Source organism: Oryzias latipes (assembly GCF_053564925.1).
Source record: "Oryzias latipes strain Hd-rR chromosome 1 unlocalized genomic scaffold, Olatipes_Hd-rR_3.1 chr1_Y".
Lineage (NCBI taxonomy): Eukaryota > Metazoa > Chordata > Actinopteri > Beloniformes > Adrianichthyidae > Oryzias > Oryzias latipes.
This window is the reverse complement of record NW_027616335.1, coordinates 7,392,929-7,408,944: the sequence shown is the minus strand read 5'-3', so window position 1 is coordinate 7,408,944 and position 16,016 is coordinate 7,392,929. Positions and strand designations below refer to the sequence as shown.

Sequence of the window (16,016 nt, the reverse complement as noted above, 5' to 3'; positions counted from 1 at the left end):
TTCTTGATCAAATGTTTAGTGAAGACTTTTCTTAGATCTTCTAGCAAAAGTATTTCTTATCTTATCAGTTTCAAGCCATATTGGCTTTTAAATAAATTGTTTGTCATAACTGTTTTTGCTTAAAATACTTTAAGCTTGTCTGATGTTGTGCAAAGAATTGCAATAATGTAAAATGTTTTCTTTTCATTTCCTTAAAATTTTTAGCTTCTTTGAAAGATTTTATAAATCTGGTTGGGGATCTAATAAATAATAAAATAAAAATAAGAAATACAAACTGATTGGATCATGGTAGTGCTTTGTTATTTAGAGGACTGATTAACAAAAGCCCAGCTTGTTTCTTTTCTTTAAAATCTGAGTTTAAAGATGATCTCAAGCTCTGATGGTGAATTTATTCACAACAGATCCCTTCGTTGTTTCTGACACTCTAGAAACCACACCCTATGGTACACGATGTCCTATAACTTACCTCAGGGCTAGGCAACTAAAACCACTGTGCTAACAGAGGACTCTGTCATCTTTTCCTCATGCTTGAAGGCTAGGTGGATTGTGAACATATACAAATATACAAACACAAGTTACATAATTGCACTTCATCATCTTTATTTAGCTTCTACTTCAATCTAAATTGACTACAACGTTATTTTATAAGCACATCTCTTTTTGTTACAGTTTACATTTGTTGACAAAATTTTATACATGTGTAGTGACAGTCACACACCGTATTTATCCATATCCACATCTACAATATTGTAATTTTAAAAATACTCTGCTGATTGATTAACATAGAAGGACTGTTTCCAAATGAAAGTGTCTATATTTTAATTTTCTTCACATACTTTATGAGTTAGGAAAATGTTAACATCAATGAACTAAATTATACAAACACAGTCAGAAGACTGAATCCAGACAATATGGAGGAGAGAAATAAGGTGCCAAACAGTGAAACATTTGCAGCAAAACTCACTTTTCCTTCAGGTTCTAAAGGTTTTAGGTGTCGGCACCTCTGAAAGCCTAAGGGAAAAAAGTCAACCAGGTAAACAGTCTGCTTCCTACTGTACTGTATTCTGATTGCACCACACCATTAAGGTCCACAAAGCCCAGCCCTTCTATGAGCAAGAACAAAAAAAAAACACAACAACCCTGCTGTGTGGCTTATTGAAGGGCTGCTTGGTGGCTCCATACTCTGAGGGGGACTGCAGGTTTCGCCATTGTGTTCCAAGAGCAGTCCTGTGTTTCATTGGGGAAACATAAAAATGAAATCTTTGTGCTATAAAAACACAGACCAGGTGTTGCCGTGTAACGTTGCAACATTGTCAGGGAGTGCTATGGAGAAATCTTTGGGCATTACTTTAGGCATTAATGACTAACGTGGTAGGCAGATGATAACCCTATAGTTTTTCCCAGAGGATTTTGTCAGGCTTGGGTGACAGCTTCACATCACAACACTGGGGGAGGTGCATTTACAAGTAGCACTAAAAAAGGTTGATAAGAAAAACCTGTAGAGCAGGAAAAAGCAACTTCTGCACTTGATCAGATGGGATTTATTTGTTTGCTTGAGATCTAATCTAAATGTAGTGTTATTTCACTGAAACTTTTATGTAACATTTCCAAGAAACAAGTAACCCCCTTCCCCAAAAGGAAAAAAAAACCTTTGTACTGTGTACACAATGGATAAAGCAGTTTTGTAAGTTAATAATTTTCACAACTGCTTTTGAAATGTCTAGCTTGTTTGTAGGATGTCAAATGAAAGTTTCTGTTCGTCTAAGATGTAATGAGCTCATATAAAGAAACATAGCTGAGCAGTCAAGGGGGTGTGGCTTCACAACCTTCATGACAGGTAGACCGGGGAGGAGCTGCGTCACCTGTGCAGGGCTGGCAGTCAGGGCACAGTGAACAGTACACCTGAAGCACTTCCCGGCCTCTCTCCCTCTTCCCTTCTTTTTTGCTTCTCTGGACTGAGGGCACAGTGGACAGCCTGAACATGGATTCCAAGGAGGTCAACGGGCGTGAAAAGGACAAGGAAAAAGTGAATAAAAGGAAGAATCGACTTGTGCTGTGGCGTACCTTGGAGAGGAGGAAAACGGACACTATTGTAACTGAAGACACGGCCAAAGGTGACATCAACCTGGGGACGCTGGTGAGGAGAAGTCAGTCTGACAAGACAGAGTACAGCGCCAAAATTAAAGGTACATCAGCTGATCACATTCCCAAGGCTCAAAACTATGGTAACAGTTAAAACACACATAAGATACCTCATTAATTCATTTGAACATATTGCAGAGTAATTTGTAACATTCAAACTTGTAGAACACAAACTGTTTTCTTGAAAGATGGGCAGTGAGTGTGACAACTATGGCTGGAGGGGGAAAAAACTGAGCACATACACAGTCAGTGAGTGAGTACCGCTCTGTACTGGGCACCTGTTGCGTTACTATGTGCTGAGCAAGATATTCCCTCAGGGACCAAGCCACATATGCAAACTGTGCCCCAAACTTAGGCACAGAGGAGTGGCTTTTGAATTGTTCCGGACCAGCAGGTAAACAAGACCTAGACAGCAGAGATGTCTGCTCAGGGACTCGAAGAATCATTAGAAAAAAAAAAGAAAAAAATATTTTAATTCATTAGAAGGTAATTGTTTTTCTATCTTATTTTGTTTGGCAAAGCTTTAGGCCTGCAAAGTTGTTGTGTTCAACTACAAGAAGTGGAAAATGGGTTTACAAAAACATAAATAAATCACAAGACAAAAACAAATAAAGGAAAACCTGCTGACAAAGACAATTCTTCCGTGCAAATATTCATCTTCAAAAAGCAAAACTGGCTCCACCTGTCCTCGAGTGCACTCATTTACTGGGAATGCTGCACTTCAGGCAGAATTACATCAGTGGGCCACTGTCTACATATGACAGCACAAAGTATGCAGACTTTCCTGTGTTGCCTGTGCTTTAGTTTACTTTGCTGTGAACAATGCACATGCCATACCACAATGAACACTAACGCATTGTTTTAAGTAATTAGGTATAACCTACTTCTCCTTTCCTGCAGTGGAAATGTGAGATAGCTTTTTCCTCCATTTTCACCCACACAAAGGCACACACAAACACGCACACAAAAAGATATGTGTGCCTCACTACATTTCTTTCCTTTTCTTTGCTCCAACCAGCATCAAAGCTGGCAAAGTTGTCAAAAAAACACAGAGGTGTTTTCAGTAAATCTGTCCGCCCCCTTCTGACTGGAGCCTTTCCTCCGACCGAGCAGTGGTGCATATTTACAGTGGTATTACCAATGCAAATATTGACAGAACGATTACTTCACTGAAAGAGGAAACATGTGAGCTGCTGCCCGACAGCCTCTTGTCATCAGCTTGTCAGACAGGTTCATCAAGTCATAGAGCCATGGAAACATGACATCAGAATGTCTAATTATTTACAGCCACTCCATGTAGTAGCTTTGACAATAATTTACTCGCCATTCAACCACCTACTTACTACCCTATATGTGGCAAGTTAGAAACACATTTTCTAAGGAGATGAAATCTACTTAATGTAAATTCAGTAAAAAAGTTTTGGTTCTTAATGCAGTATGTTCATTCCTTCTGAATATTTGCCTTTTTTTGTTTCCTGTTTCCTCACTTTACTGTGTGGCTGGTTAACGTGCTTTTCCTTGATAGTGTCACATGATACAGCTTGCTTTGTATTTTTTTTTTTGCCGCAGTGTGTCGGATCCCTTTCACTGAGCCATACGGTGAAAAGAAGCAGCCTATTCACTTTCAAATGAACTCATACACTAACCATACCTCACCGAACAAACCAAAGGATAACCACAGTTTTAGCCATGCTGCACCCTCCAACATTCAATGTTTATTTTTTAAAACAATCCGTGTGTCAATGGTTCTAACACTTTAGTTGTGAAGAATTAGCTTAATAATTCAACACATCAATGTGTGAAAATGTCAAATGAGTTCACACAGCCTAAAGTTGCCTCGTATGCAAACTCCCTCTATGGGGGCTTTTCTCACGGGTGGAGGTTTTCAGTCATCATTGGGCTGCTTTACACATGACACCTCATGATGCAGTTAAAGAATTTGATATGGTTTTTTGAAAAGAATTCCACCTTTCACTCAGTACCCTATTAGATTTTGTGACATGACTTGTTGCAAATAATCACTTTTCTCCTCAAGTCAATTTTGTTGTTATTAGAGACACAATACAAAAAAAGGATACAGGTTGCTTCAGACAAGAGGTTTGAATACTTCCATCAAGAATGTATTTATGTTTAGAAGCAGAAAATACGGGTTATTGAAAATATTAAAGCCATCTCAACATTCAGATTTATTATTTCTATTACTCAGTATTAATGGGCTTATTTTAACAGTTTTATAGAAAGTAGACCCAATTTGATCTACTCAACACAAACAAGAAAGCAATATCAAGTCGCAAAGCATTTTCAAGAAGATACTTTCTTGGTAAACAGAGATCACACAAAGATCTGAAAACAAACAACTTTCAGGAAAACAAAATTATAATTCTGGTTTATAGGAACACGCTTGTCTATGACACAGACAGCAAGAAGCACCTATAAATGGTCTTTTGAGCAAAGAATAGTGTCAATAGACAAAACTGCATTTGTTCAATGTCAATGTTTACTTAGACAGCCACAATGGAACACCTCAATGCTTATTTATACATAAATAGATTATATCAATTGGTATAAACAGGCAGGTGTATCTTAAATGATTTTAAGCTTTCTTTTGGGACCATTAGGAATAAAAACTTGTTTTTATTAATATTATCCTTCTGATTACCGAGGGGAAAAAAAGTATCCACCAAAAACTTCAATTCCCAGAGCCCCACCCCTTCACATTTGGTATCATTAAAAAGCCCTAAATGTCCTCTATGACAACAGTAGTTAATTCAGTGGTATGCAGAAGATGGTAAACATTCAGGTTTGGAAATTTGTATTACTAGTAGTTGAAAAGATATATGCTTGCAAAAAGAAAATTGAAAGTATCCTCTATGACCTGTGGGTACATTTGTTATTCTTGAAGCTCATAGCCAGTGACAGTACTGCTGAGGGAATAATCTGTTCTCCTAAATACTAGCAAATAGAGTAGGCAAAGAACATGATGTACCTAAAGGAGTTTAAGGTTAAAACAGGTTAGTTTTTACGACACAACCATAATCCTAAAATCCAAAATCCACAGTGGACCTAAGAAGTGCAAACTGATAGTTTTTGAATGGTCTTAGCAGTTCCTTTACTTAAAGCTCTTTGAAAATCTGTGTGCAGGCCTAAAATAAGCACAGAACAGAAAAGAGGGCATAAATCTCACTGAACCAAGGAACACTTTTCAAGCAGAAGGTTTGAAATCTACATAAATCAATGAATCGATGTTTTTGACTTCTTACTATAGAATGAATATAACTACATTATTTACTAAAATCAGATTCCTGATCCAAAAAAGTGTACCTTTTATGTAAACGTCAGTCTTAGTTTTTCCGGATGAGCCTAAACATTCTGGGGTTTTTTTCTCAGCTTTTCTAATAGGGATTGCCAGTTAGTACAAAAAAAATGTGTAGCCACATCAACATATTACTGATTAATTAAACATAAGCATAACCTTCAACCTGTTTATCCTAAATAGGACAAACTAACAAATTGGGGTGTGTGATCAAGTCCATAAAATGTTTTTAATATTTCTAAATTTCATTATTAATTTCATTAATTTCATTCAGTAGTTCACAACACAAACTTTGCTGCTTTTTAACCATTGTAAACGTGACAAAATCAAGAACAGAGTAATTTACAAGAAACTGCTTTTTTAGGGAACAACAAAATATTTTTTTCAAACATATTTTCATTTCATTTACACCGTCGCTGACACCCACTTCCTTCTAAAAAAAACATCATTTAGTTTTGTTACGTTGATGATCCAATCTAAATGCAAAGGTATGGCCACATCATATTAACATCAGCAGGATGCTAACAAAGAAAATTTTTTAAAAATGAGATAATTCCATATTTGTCACTTTAAATAAAAGCAAGAGCAGTAAGCACAGTACATACTGTAGGTGGTTATGTGTTTGCATGTACACATTTGACTGTTTGTGGATTCAAACATATTTGTATGGATCAGTGCTGGACTGCGTCCCTGCTTTTGTGGAAATCTTGCAATGCCCCACCTCACCACAATCATGCGCACACCAACACACACATATCCCAACAAATCAAAACATTACGCTTCTCTAATGCTGAAGCTACATTTTCACCTTAGACACTGACTATAAAGCTTTCAGAATAACGTCAAGCATCCTCACTACCATGAACAAGACGTTGTGAACAATCTATGGTGATTGGGCGTGAAAAGGTGGTCCTCACAAGGACATGAAGACAAGCACACTGCAGCAGGTTGGTGTGTGTGTGTTCTGAGCAGATGAAATGCCAGAGCGCACAGCAGAATTACATCAGCTGCATTATTAGTTTCGTAACCAGACACGAGCGTCGCAGACCTCGCTCTCTGCCCTTCATCGCTCTTTCCCTCCAGAGGAGGAAGCAGTATTTGGCATCGATTAGGCAGCGAGGAAGCATTTGTCTTCCCTGAACAGGCGCTCTTGCCTTCCATGCAAAGCACACAGCAGCCTCAGACTGATTAGGCAGCAGAGCAATAAAAAAAATAGAAGACATAAACCTGCCTAGCATGTTGGAGAGACATGTTGGTATTTGCTTAAAAGTAATTAGATGGCTGTGAAATAAAATTAAAAAAAATAGAAACAAAAATAGAAATATAACTTTTTTTTAAAAGCAGCTTGTAATAAAATTACGTGTTTTTAAAGCTTACAGTCCCCAAAACCTAGGTAATAATCTTACTTTTATACGCACACTGCAAACTACTACTACTTGGAAAGGGTTAAAACCATGTTTTTAGACATTTTATCAGGTTTTAAGTTGTTTTAATATATTTTTGCTCTACACTTTTCCAAGCTTTTCTCAACTTCAGCAAAGTCAAGAATTTTTTCTCTCATATAGAGCTAAAATATAGGTATACGAAACCTATTATTAAAATGAGTCAAAATCCTTTTGTTTTACACACAACAATAGAAAAACCTGATTTAAGACAAAAAACTTCAGTTCCTTTATTCAAGAAATGTTCATCTAGATGCATTTTATCAAACAGAATAACTTTATAAGATGGAGAAGTAATTTATCAAGATAGACTAACTTGTACTGTATTTTTGTTTTGTTCGCATTTTGCTTTAAAATGAGTCATTTCCACCTATTACACAATTTCTTTTGTCACTAAACTACAATTAGGTAGATGAAAATTTAACTAATACAAACTAATTATTTGAAAAAAGCAAAAAAAAAACAACAACACATTTTTGGGCTGTATAACATTCAATTTGAAGTAATTCTAACAGATAATTTTGTTAGCTTATGTTTTTTTGAAAGCTTGTGTGGAACTCCTAGTTTTTAGATTTTGATGTATTATTATAATGAAATAACATTTCTAGTTAAGTAAAATGACTTGCTGCATCCAGATCATTTTACAACTTTACAGAAATTTTCTTCTTAGAATCAATGTTTTTTTTTTTATTATTTGATCACCTTTTTTTCCTGTGCAAAAAGCTTCTTATCTCTAAAACTCAAATGATTGCTGCATGTGATTCTGACTAATACATGCTTGTTTACATGCCAAAAAGTTTGAAACAGAACAACATCTTTTCCCCCTAGAAAAACTGATGCCTCATGAGATGTCCACGCCCCTTTCTCCAATTCTGGACCCAGAAGAAGTCCGTTTGAGGAAGATGAACCGCAGGGCAAACGTTATCAAGGAACTTGTGCAAACTGAAAAAGACTACCTCACTGACTTGGAATTGTGTATTAAAGAGGTGGTCCAACCACTGAGAAAAATGCAGGTAAACGACTGTCAAAATCTAATTGGGTTTTAAAAAACAGCAGAAGCAAAATAATAATCCTGATATTGTAATTTTCATTATTGAATTCCAGATGTCAAGTCTAGCATTAAATTTAACCTATTCTATGATGTCAGTGTGTTTTACTTTGAATAACAATTCTTTCAGATAAACCCAACAACATATGACTAGGTCATTATATAAATGTGACCTTATGTAAACATTTTGCCAAATGATTTACTTTGTAAAATTTAAGACCTGTGTAAAAATCATGAAAATAAAATAAAATGTAATTATTTTAATTTAGAGGTAAAGTGGGTCAAACTATGTTATACACAACTTGTCTTTTTTTTTTTCAAAAAGGTTTTAGATGTAGACCGATTGTTCACCAACATGGAGACCGTGTGTGAGGTTTCTGCAGAACTCCTGCAGAGACTGCATGATGCCATGGCGGACCCTGATCCCGAGGCTGTTGTCATTGGTACGGCTATTTTAACTCCTCTTTTTTTTTATTCTTGTGCTGTCATAATGAACTGTTCTGCTTTTTTTTTTTAAGGTGAAGTATTCATTCAAGCAAAGGCAGCTTTAGAAGATGTGTATAAGATATACTGTTACCACCATGATGATGCTAACATGTCTCTGAAAGCCTATGAGAAGGACGAACAAATAAAACAACATTTCATTGCATGTGTATTAGCACTTAAGTAAGTCAATTCCTTCTTTTTAGTCATATTGATCGACCAAACAGCTGTATTTATTCATTTATTTATTTGTATGTATGTTTAATTTCAGGAAAATATATGATCGAGAGTAAGTATATTTTTGATAAGTTTCCACATTAACATTTGCTTCATCCCATTAATGACTGCTGACTAAAAAAGGGGCTTTGCTGCACAGAGGAAAAGCCAACTTGTTGGACATGGGCTCCCTGCTCATCAAACCAGTGCAGAGGATCATGAAGTATCCGCTGCTGCTGGGAGAGCTGTGGCAGGCGACACCTGAAGACCACCCTGACCATCAGCCCCTGCAGGAGGCGTTCACCACTGCCAAGATCATAAACATCAACATAAATGAGTTTAGGAGGCGCAAAGACATAGGTGCAACACCATTCATGAAAGTTATCACTTGTGTTCAACACATTTCAGCGTGGTTTTGATGCCATATTCTTTCTGATCACCAGTTATGAAGTACAAAAGGTTAGAAGATGAAGGGACTCTGAGGGGGAAACTGACCAAGCTTAACATCCATTCAATTCGGAAAAAAGGAGACAGATTTGCTGGTTATCTTAAGATTCTCACAGGAGTTGAACCACAGGTAAATGTGAAACTTAGTAACTACATTTCTCTTGTTCAATGCAAAGTTTTTAACCTGCATAAAAATATGTTGATATTGTTGGAGGACTAAAAAAATTGTATTTACGTTTTTATTGATCAATTACTGTGATTTGTGTAGGTGAGAGATGAAGTATTTGACAGAGAGGAGAAGCTTTTTAGGAGTCTGGGGAAAGCTGTGAGGCAGCTGGTCAAGAATGTTCACTGTTACATGCAGCACACACAGGTGAGTGACCAATGGTAGATGTTGAGATGTTGCCAAACACTAAACAAAATAAGCTCATGTCTGGTTGCACTTGAATTATACGGTCAAGACATAAACTCCTCCTGATGAATCAAAAGGCAATTCAGAGAGTTTCTCAGTGGTCTTCCTAAGTAGGATTATGCAGTTTAACCTAAAATAAAATAAAAAATGGTTGTTTTCTAGAATATCCCTACTGTTGAGCGGCAGTAATTTAAAAATTTGCCTTTAAGTTATGGGCCCCCCTTCCATTCCACATTACAGAGCAGGGAGCTTGTGGCGCATCCAGCACATTTTCTACGTCACAAAAACTTTTCTCCATACCGTTGTATGTCCTCCATCATCAGAAAAATGCCTAGAACATGTTAAAAACACAAAAAACACAACTTTCATCCGAGTGGGTCTTTCAAGTACGTATCAGAGATGTGTCTACCTGCAGAATGTGAAATTAAAAACCAAATCAATCAGTTTTCCACTCAAAACAGTAACCATGATATCCTATTATTTTATGTTATACAGTTATACAGTCTTCTTTGGAACTGGCAAAATTACCCCACAGGAATTCAGAAGTTATGATTGAGAAATTAGCATTAAATGTTATTTTAATCATCCTCTATAATCAGTCCTTGATGTTGTATAACCGTTTTTGTTCCTTTCGGGGTCGCGGGCTGCCAGAGCCTAACCCAGCCACTCCAGAGCAGTCTGTCGCAGGGCCACAATCACACGCATTCACCAATGAAGCATGTTTTTGGTGAGAGGAAGCCGTAAAAAAAAACCCACGCAAACTCCACTGATGGAACATGGAAACTCCACAGTTTCAGGTCCTCTTGCTGGGACTTGAACCAGGGCCTTTTTGCTGCCAGGCTATAGTGCCAACCACTGCTCCACCGTATAGCATCATCATAATCATCATTCTAAATTCCTTCTCTGCAGGAAATGGTGTCTGTAGCTGTTCAGAATGTGAAGGACATGGAGACTGTTATCAAAGATCCAAACAAAATTGACACAAATGGTTCATTACACAATAACTGGAATGATCCTTACAAACAGTTTGTAAGTACTCTTTTCTTTGGTGAACTCCAGTCCTTTTTTTTCATGGCAAGTCATATTTAACATTTCAGCTTTTACTTGTCTTTTGTTTTCTCTGCAAATCAGTTTTTCTGTTCGTGTCTGTCCTCGCCACTTCCTTGCATGGGCTCTAATTCAACACTGAGGCTTTTGTCCTGTGGCCTGCCGTTTCTCCACAGGATAAATCTACTTTTGTATCTGTAATCCTAACCCTTTTTCCCCCTGGTGGCCTTTGTGACTTTCCACTTCCCAATAGCATCTTAACAAAACCTGTGTTAGAGATGTCATGTTTTTTTTAAAGATGTTTAGATGTAGATGCTTGTTTTCTCAGAAAAGAAAAGAAAAAGTCTTGCACAAAAGGGGGCTTAAAAAAAAGGCTCTTGTATGCAGAAGGATTTTAATTGCCTTTTTGACTTTGGTGTAATGATATTTGGTGGTTGCTGGAAACTAGTTTATGCAGAAATAGTGCTTTTCAGCCACATGCCAATAGGGCATTAAGACACTGTATATTTATGTATAATTTTAGAAATTTTTATTCATAATTGTCAAGAAATGCTTACAAAAATATTCATAAGTTCACTAAACTGCTGACTGGTCTTTTGCCTCTTTTGCTGTAGAAAGACAGAATGGAGAAGGTGGTCTTGGTGCCCCTGTCTGCCCTCCAGGGCATGTTCACAGCTCCTCAGAAGCTCATCCAGAAGCGCTACGATAAACTGCTAGATTACTGCTGTCGCCTTGAGCGCTCTTCTTCATCGTCAGCCACTACATCTTCAATGTCAGCTGGGTCTGAGGACCCAGCTGATCCTGCCAGGAGGGACTACGAAGCTCTCAATAATCTGCTTGTAGAGGAATTACAGCGCTTCAACCTGGCTGCTCACACCATCCTAACCAATAGTGTGGTGTGTCTAGTCGCACTCCTCAAGGAGCTGATGGGAAATGCACAGGTTGATGCTCCGTCGCTCCAACAGCTACCCGTAAGGATCCCAAACATAAACCGAAAAAAAGTAGTTATTTTGATTTGATGATCAAACTGAGTGATGCAATATTTATCTTTTCAGCCTCCTCTATCCAACATTATTGACGTTCAGAACAGCATCATGGACAAGCTGAACAATCTGACCTTTGTAAAGGACAATGCACAGAGGTTAATGGAGCGAAAAGTCAGCTTTGAGAGACGAGAAAGGAGACCATCTGTAAGAAAGTTAACTGTGCAGCTCCAGATTTCACTATCACTTTAAAATGTGCTCTTTTACTACTCAGTTGACTATAAAAATAACAAGTTAGCACATTAGCTTTGGGAAATTCCCTATAGTCAAAGTGATCTAATGATTGTTTTCTAGATAATTCTTCTTTTTTTTTTTAGCGACTCACTGGAACAAGATTAAATCAACCACATATTTTGTGAAAACTGCTTCAGTCTTAATTATTAATTTAATTTAAACATCTAAACTTAATCACAGACAGATGAGGCGCTTGTAAAACGGCCTGAAAAACAACTTCTGTGAAAAAAATGCTTTAAACAACTGGAAAAAAACTCTGTCAAAACAACAAATTATGTCCATGTTTGAGACAATTGAAGTCATTCATCGCCGTAAAAAGTTTTTTTTCTTTTAACGAGTATAGATCTAGCTTTAGTAGATTTGCAGATTTGTTTTAATATCCTACAAAAAACACTGTCATGCAGTGATTATTAATGAAGCACCTGTCAAGTACAATGCATGCATTACACCTCTGTGCTGCTCTGTCCTCCAGGTGCCAGAGGTGGAGCATCAGACAGAGGAACAGCGTGCTCTGCTGCTGGCAGAATACCCAGTGAGCCGTCTCTACCAGCTAAAAAGGAAATGCAATGGCTGCCAGGAGCAGGACCTCAGCCTGCTGGAGGGGGAGCTGGTGGCTCTGCTGGAGGATACAGACCCACTGGGAAGCAGCAGCCGCTGGCTGGTACACACAGGAGGTAAGTGTGTGGCAGCTTAAGCATTTGTTTATTTCTATAAAGGAAATTATTCTTGTATGTAGGCCAAACTAAAGGCTCCAACAATACAAGGAGAGCCATGCGATCAGACTGGATGTGCAGGTGTGTCTACTCTGTGACTAAGACTGCATATTTTAGGTGATTAAAGTGCTATTCACGCACCAAACTTTACTTTCTGACAAGTCAGCACACCAGAAGCACTGCCAGGAGCCGGCGTCTCATGCGTTGCTGCGGCGGCCTCTTGAGATGGTTGCCTCACAACAGGACTAACTTTATAGCCTGTCTCCATCTCACCTTTACGCCTCACAGAGGCAGCAGGGATCACAGTGTACTCTCAGCAAACCCTTGCACGGAAAGAAGAAAGCTCCCCCTACCTTTGTTATTCAAATGTATGAAGGGTTTTAAGTCCTGCTTTGCTTTGTTTGCTGCAGTTACTGTTTATTATTTTCAGTTTTTGCAAACTATAAAGAAAAGTGTTTTTCTTTGCAAAAGCGGCGCTCTTCTTTTTTCCTCTAAGATGAGAATTTCCAGGAACTTACTCTGTTGATACCAAAACTATGAATATGCCAAGCCTCAGATTTACAAATGAGTCAGAAACAAAGAGTGATGCTTGGAGAAAGCTAAGCACAAAAGCCTTTGTGACAGAAAATCTGTCAGTGACATTATTGCACGTGTTCTCTTAATATTGGAAAAAAAAGAAATATTATGTCAGACTGGTTGCAAACCAACAAAAGAAACATTACAGAATGACACTCCACACAAACAATTACCTTTCACTTATTTTTGGGGCTTTAAAGAACAATTTTTGACAAAAAAGACGGAATTGACGGTATTTTTGTCCACTCGTTAGGTGCACAAGGCTACGTTTACTCTACATTCCTGAAACAATACAACCCTCAGAGGGACTCACAGCGAGCGGGCCAGAAAGCTCAAGAGCAGCCACAGCAGCAGCCGCCCGCCGTGGCAGATGATGACTTTGACGACCTTAGTCTGTTCGTGTCAGGCAGTGGCAGCAGCAGCCTGCACAGCTTCAAACTCAACACCACCGACAGCAGTTCCATCCTGTCTGGTCTGCCGGGGGAGCTGGAGGCTGCAGACGACCTGCAGGATCCACCGGAGGCAGAGGCTCAGCAGGTGTGTATGCTGCATTGACTCATTAGATTTAAGGATTCTTTAGTTACCAGGTGCACACTTGTAGCAGGTAATATTAACGGTTTGAAGCAGAATTACTAAATCAAACACTGAGAAAAAAAACAATTTTTAAATGTAAAATGACTTTAGAATGTAAGATAAAATATTTCTTTATAAAATTACATTAAATTGAATCTTCAAGCTAACCCTAACTCTCTTTTTAAATGACATATTGAAAAAAGGCTGTAGCAATACAGCATTTTGCTGGTAAAATGCAAAAAGTAAAAAAAAAAGAAAAGAAAAAAAGACAGCAGCTAGGAACAAGATGTTGTTCAGTCACCCCTGCTGAGAATTGATAAAACAGTGCCACCCTCTGGATTGACAGGATTGTGCAGTGTGTAATCTGTTTTCAGTACTGTCAACACAAATGACGTATTTGCTGTCATTACACCTAAAGTGTGTATTTCCACAGTTTTATGCCGTGTATGCGTTCCAAGCTCGCTGCGCCCAGGAGCTGACCTTGCAGGAGTACCAGCATGTCCGCATCATCCAGTTTTGTGACCTGGGGGGAAATAAGGAGTGGTGGTTAGCAGAGGCCAATGGACAAAGAGGATATGTTCCAGCTAACTATCTTGGTAAAATGTCTTATGCATAATTCAAGGTCTTTTTTTTTTACTCCTTCATACTTAAAGGTAAAAACCGAAGGGGAAAAAAAGGGGTTACAGGCTTTATGAAATACTTTCCTATATTTGCAATTTTCAGCAAATCTTTACTCTTTTTCTTTCCTTTTGAAACAGAAAATCCTAAATACATTTTCCCATTTCTAAAAATTTCTATTTTTTGAAACACATTTTGTGCAAAAACAATATAAAAAAGGATGAAAAGGGAGAAGCTTGCAAAACCATGATTCCAACAAAGGTTCAAAAAAAAGGAAGAAAAGTACTTCCTTACCCCTTGTGCTATCTTAGATGACCCCACCCTTACTTTGACATGTTATTCCTACCATGACAAAGGTGGATAGAGGTGGAAAAATTAAATGTAATCCATGGAGACCAGTGAAGATCACAAATCATTGAAGAAAAAAGGTTCAGCGCATTGTCTAGTGGGTCTAGATGACCCAACTCCCAATGTTAAAGTGCCTAGGATAGCACAAGGGTTACATCAACCCGAACAAATATCACTAACTTTGTGGTTGACCAAAAATAACTGCTGGAACAAGCAAGGTTTTTTTGTAGGAAAAATGCTGCTTCAGGGCATTTTTCGTAGTTTTGTAACTTCTCCATTTCAAAGCGCAAGTCGTCTTTTGATGTGCCAGCTGGCAATACACCGATTGCTTATTCTCTCCCTCTGATTAATTTTCCTTAAAAACTTCAGTCTGTGATGAAACCACAAAACAGCAGCTCATCTGTTGACGGGCTTCAGCCCAGACAAATGGCAGACATCTCCTCATATGTGACTGTGTATTTTATGGTACTTCTGTCTTGTTTTTTAGACACATGATGATTATTGGAAGTGTTCTGAGCCAACACAGGGATATAAAAAAAAAATGCATGTCTGAAGGGGATGAAGATCGTTTCAATCTGTCCTTTTGATCTTCTCTCTTGTGAAGACATCACTGAATCTTTGCAAATTCTTACAATTTCACATTAAAATATGAAAGTGACGGTCCAGACAGCTTTCAGTGAGGATGAACCCTTGAAGTAGGATTTCTGACTAAAGTCTGTTTTTTCTCTCTTAGTGTTTATGAATAAAAATATGAACATCTACTAAAAAAAACAGCAAATATAATAACAACATATATGTTTCTGGGATGCATATTTAAAGCTGTGTTTTTGAGTTGTCCAATTACAATGAGTTCTTCCATTATTGGATGATGGGCGTGCGTCCCTGATGAGATGGCCATGTTTCATGATGGTAGTGTCATGTGATAAATCACGCTGAGAATGAGTGTTGCTAAGGATGTGGGACTTTAGCAACCGGGAACCTTTAAGTTCAGGGGTGTCAAAACTTTTTGCAAAGAGGGCTAGATGTGATGAGGAGAATGTTTGTGAGACCCTGCAGCCTGCATCAGCCAGCAATGGCTGTGAATCTCATTTTCAAAGCCCATGCAATGTTCTTTACCAGTTAGCATCTTCTGTCTCGTAAACCTTCTTGATATTGAACTCCTTGAAAAACAGCCAGTCTCTTGGCATGTTAGGCCGACACAGATGTTATATTTCACAGAAAAATTTCCACTTAAAAGGAGTGGGCCTCATTGTCAGCTTACGTTTCTAAAAAAAAAATTATTTACAGTTCACATCTTAGAAATGAGCCAGAAAGTGTCACACTATAGTGTTTGCCACAGGTTTACAATGGTTTATAACGTA

General features: G+C 38.0%; 1 protein-coding gene across 1 annotated transcript; it reads left to right on the top strand.

Moving 5' to 3' along the window:
• Positions 1–1,968: 1,968 nt before the first annotated feature.
• LOC101171227 (Rho guanine nucleotide exchange factor (GEF) 38) lies at positions 1,969–14,719 on the top strand. The gene is made up of 14 exons (XM_011476087.4): positions 1,969–2,186; positions 7,726–7,910; positions 8,271–8,388; positions 8,464–8,611; positions 8,700–8,717; positions 8,805–9,004; positions 9,088–9,221; positions 9,360–9,464; positions 10,413–10,532; positions 11,165–11,521; positions 11,606–11,740; positions 12,300–12,501; positions 13,370–13,653; positions 14,123–14,719. Exons 1-14 carry the CDS (start codon positions 1,982–1,984, stop codon positions 14,303–14,305), a joined length of 2,394 nt encoding a protein of 797 aa, XP_011474389.2. The 5' UTR covers positions 1,969–1,981; the 3' UTR covers positions 14,306–14,719.
• Positions 14,720–16,016: the final 1,297 nt, after the last annotated feature.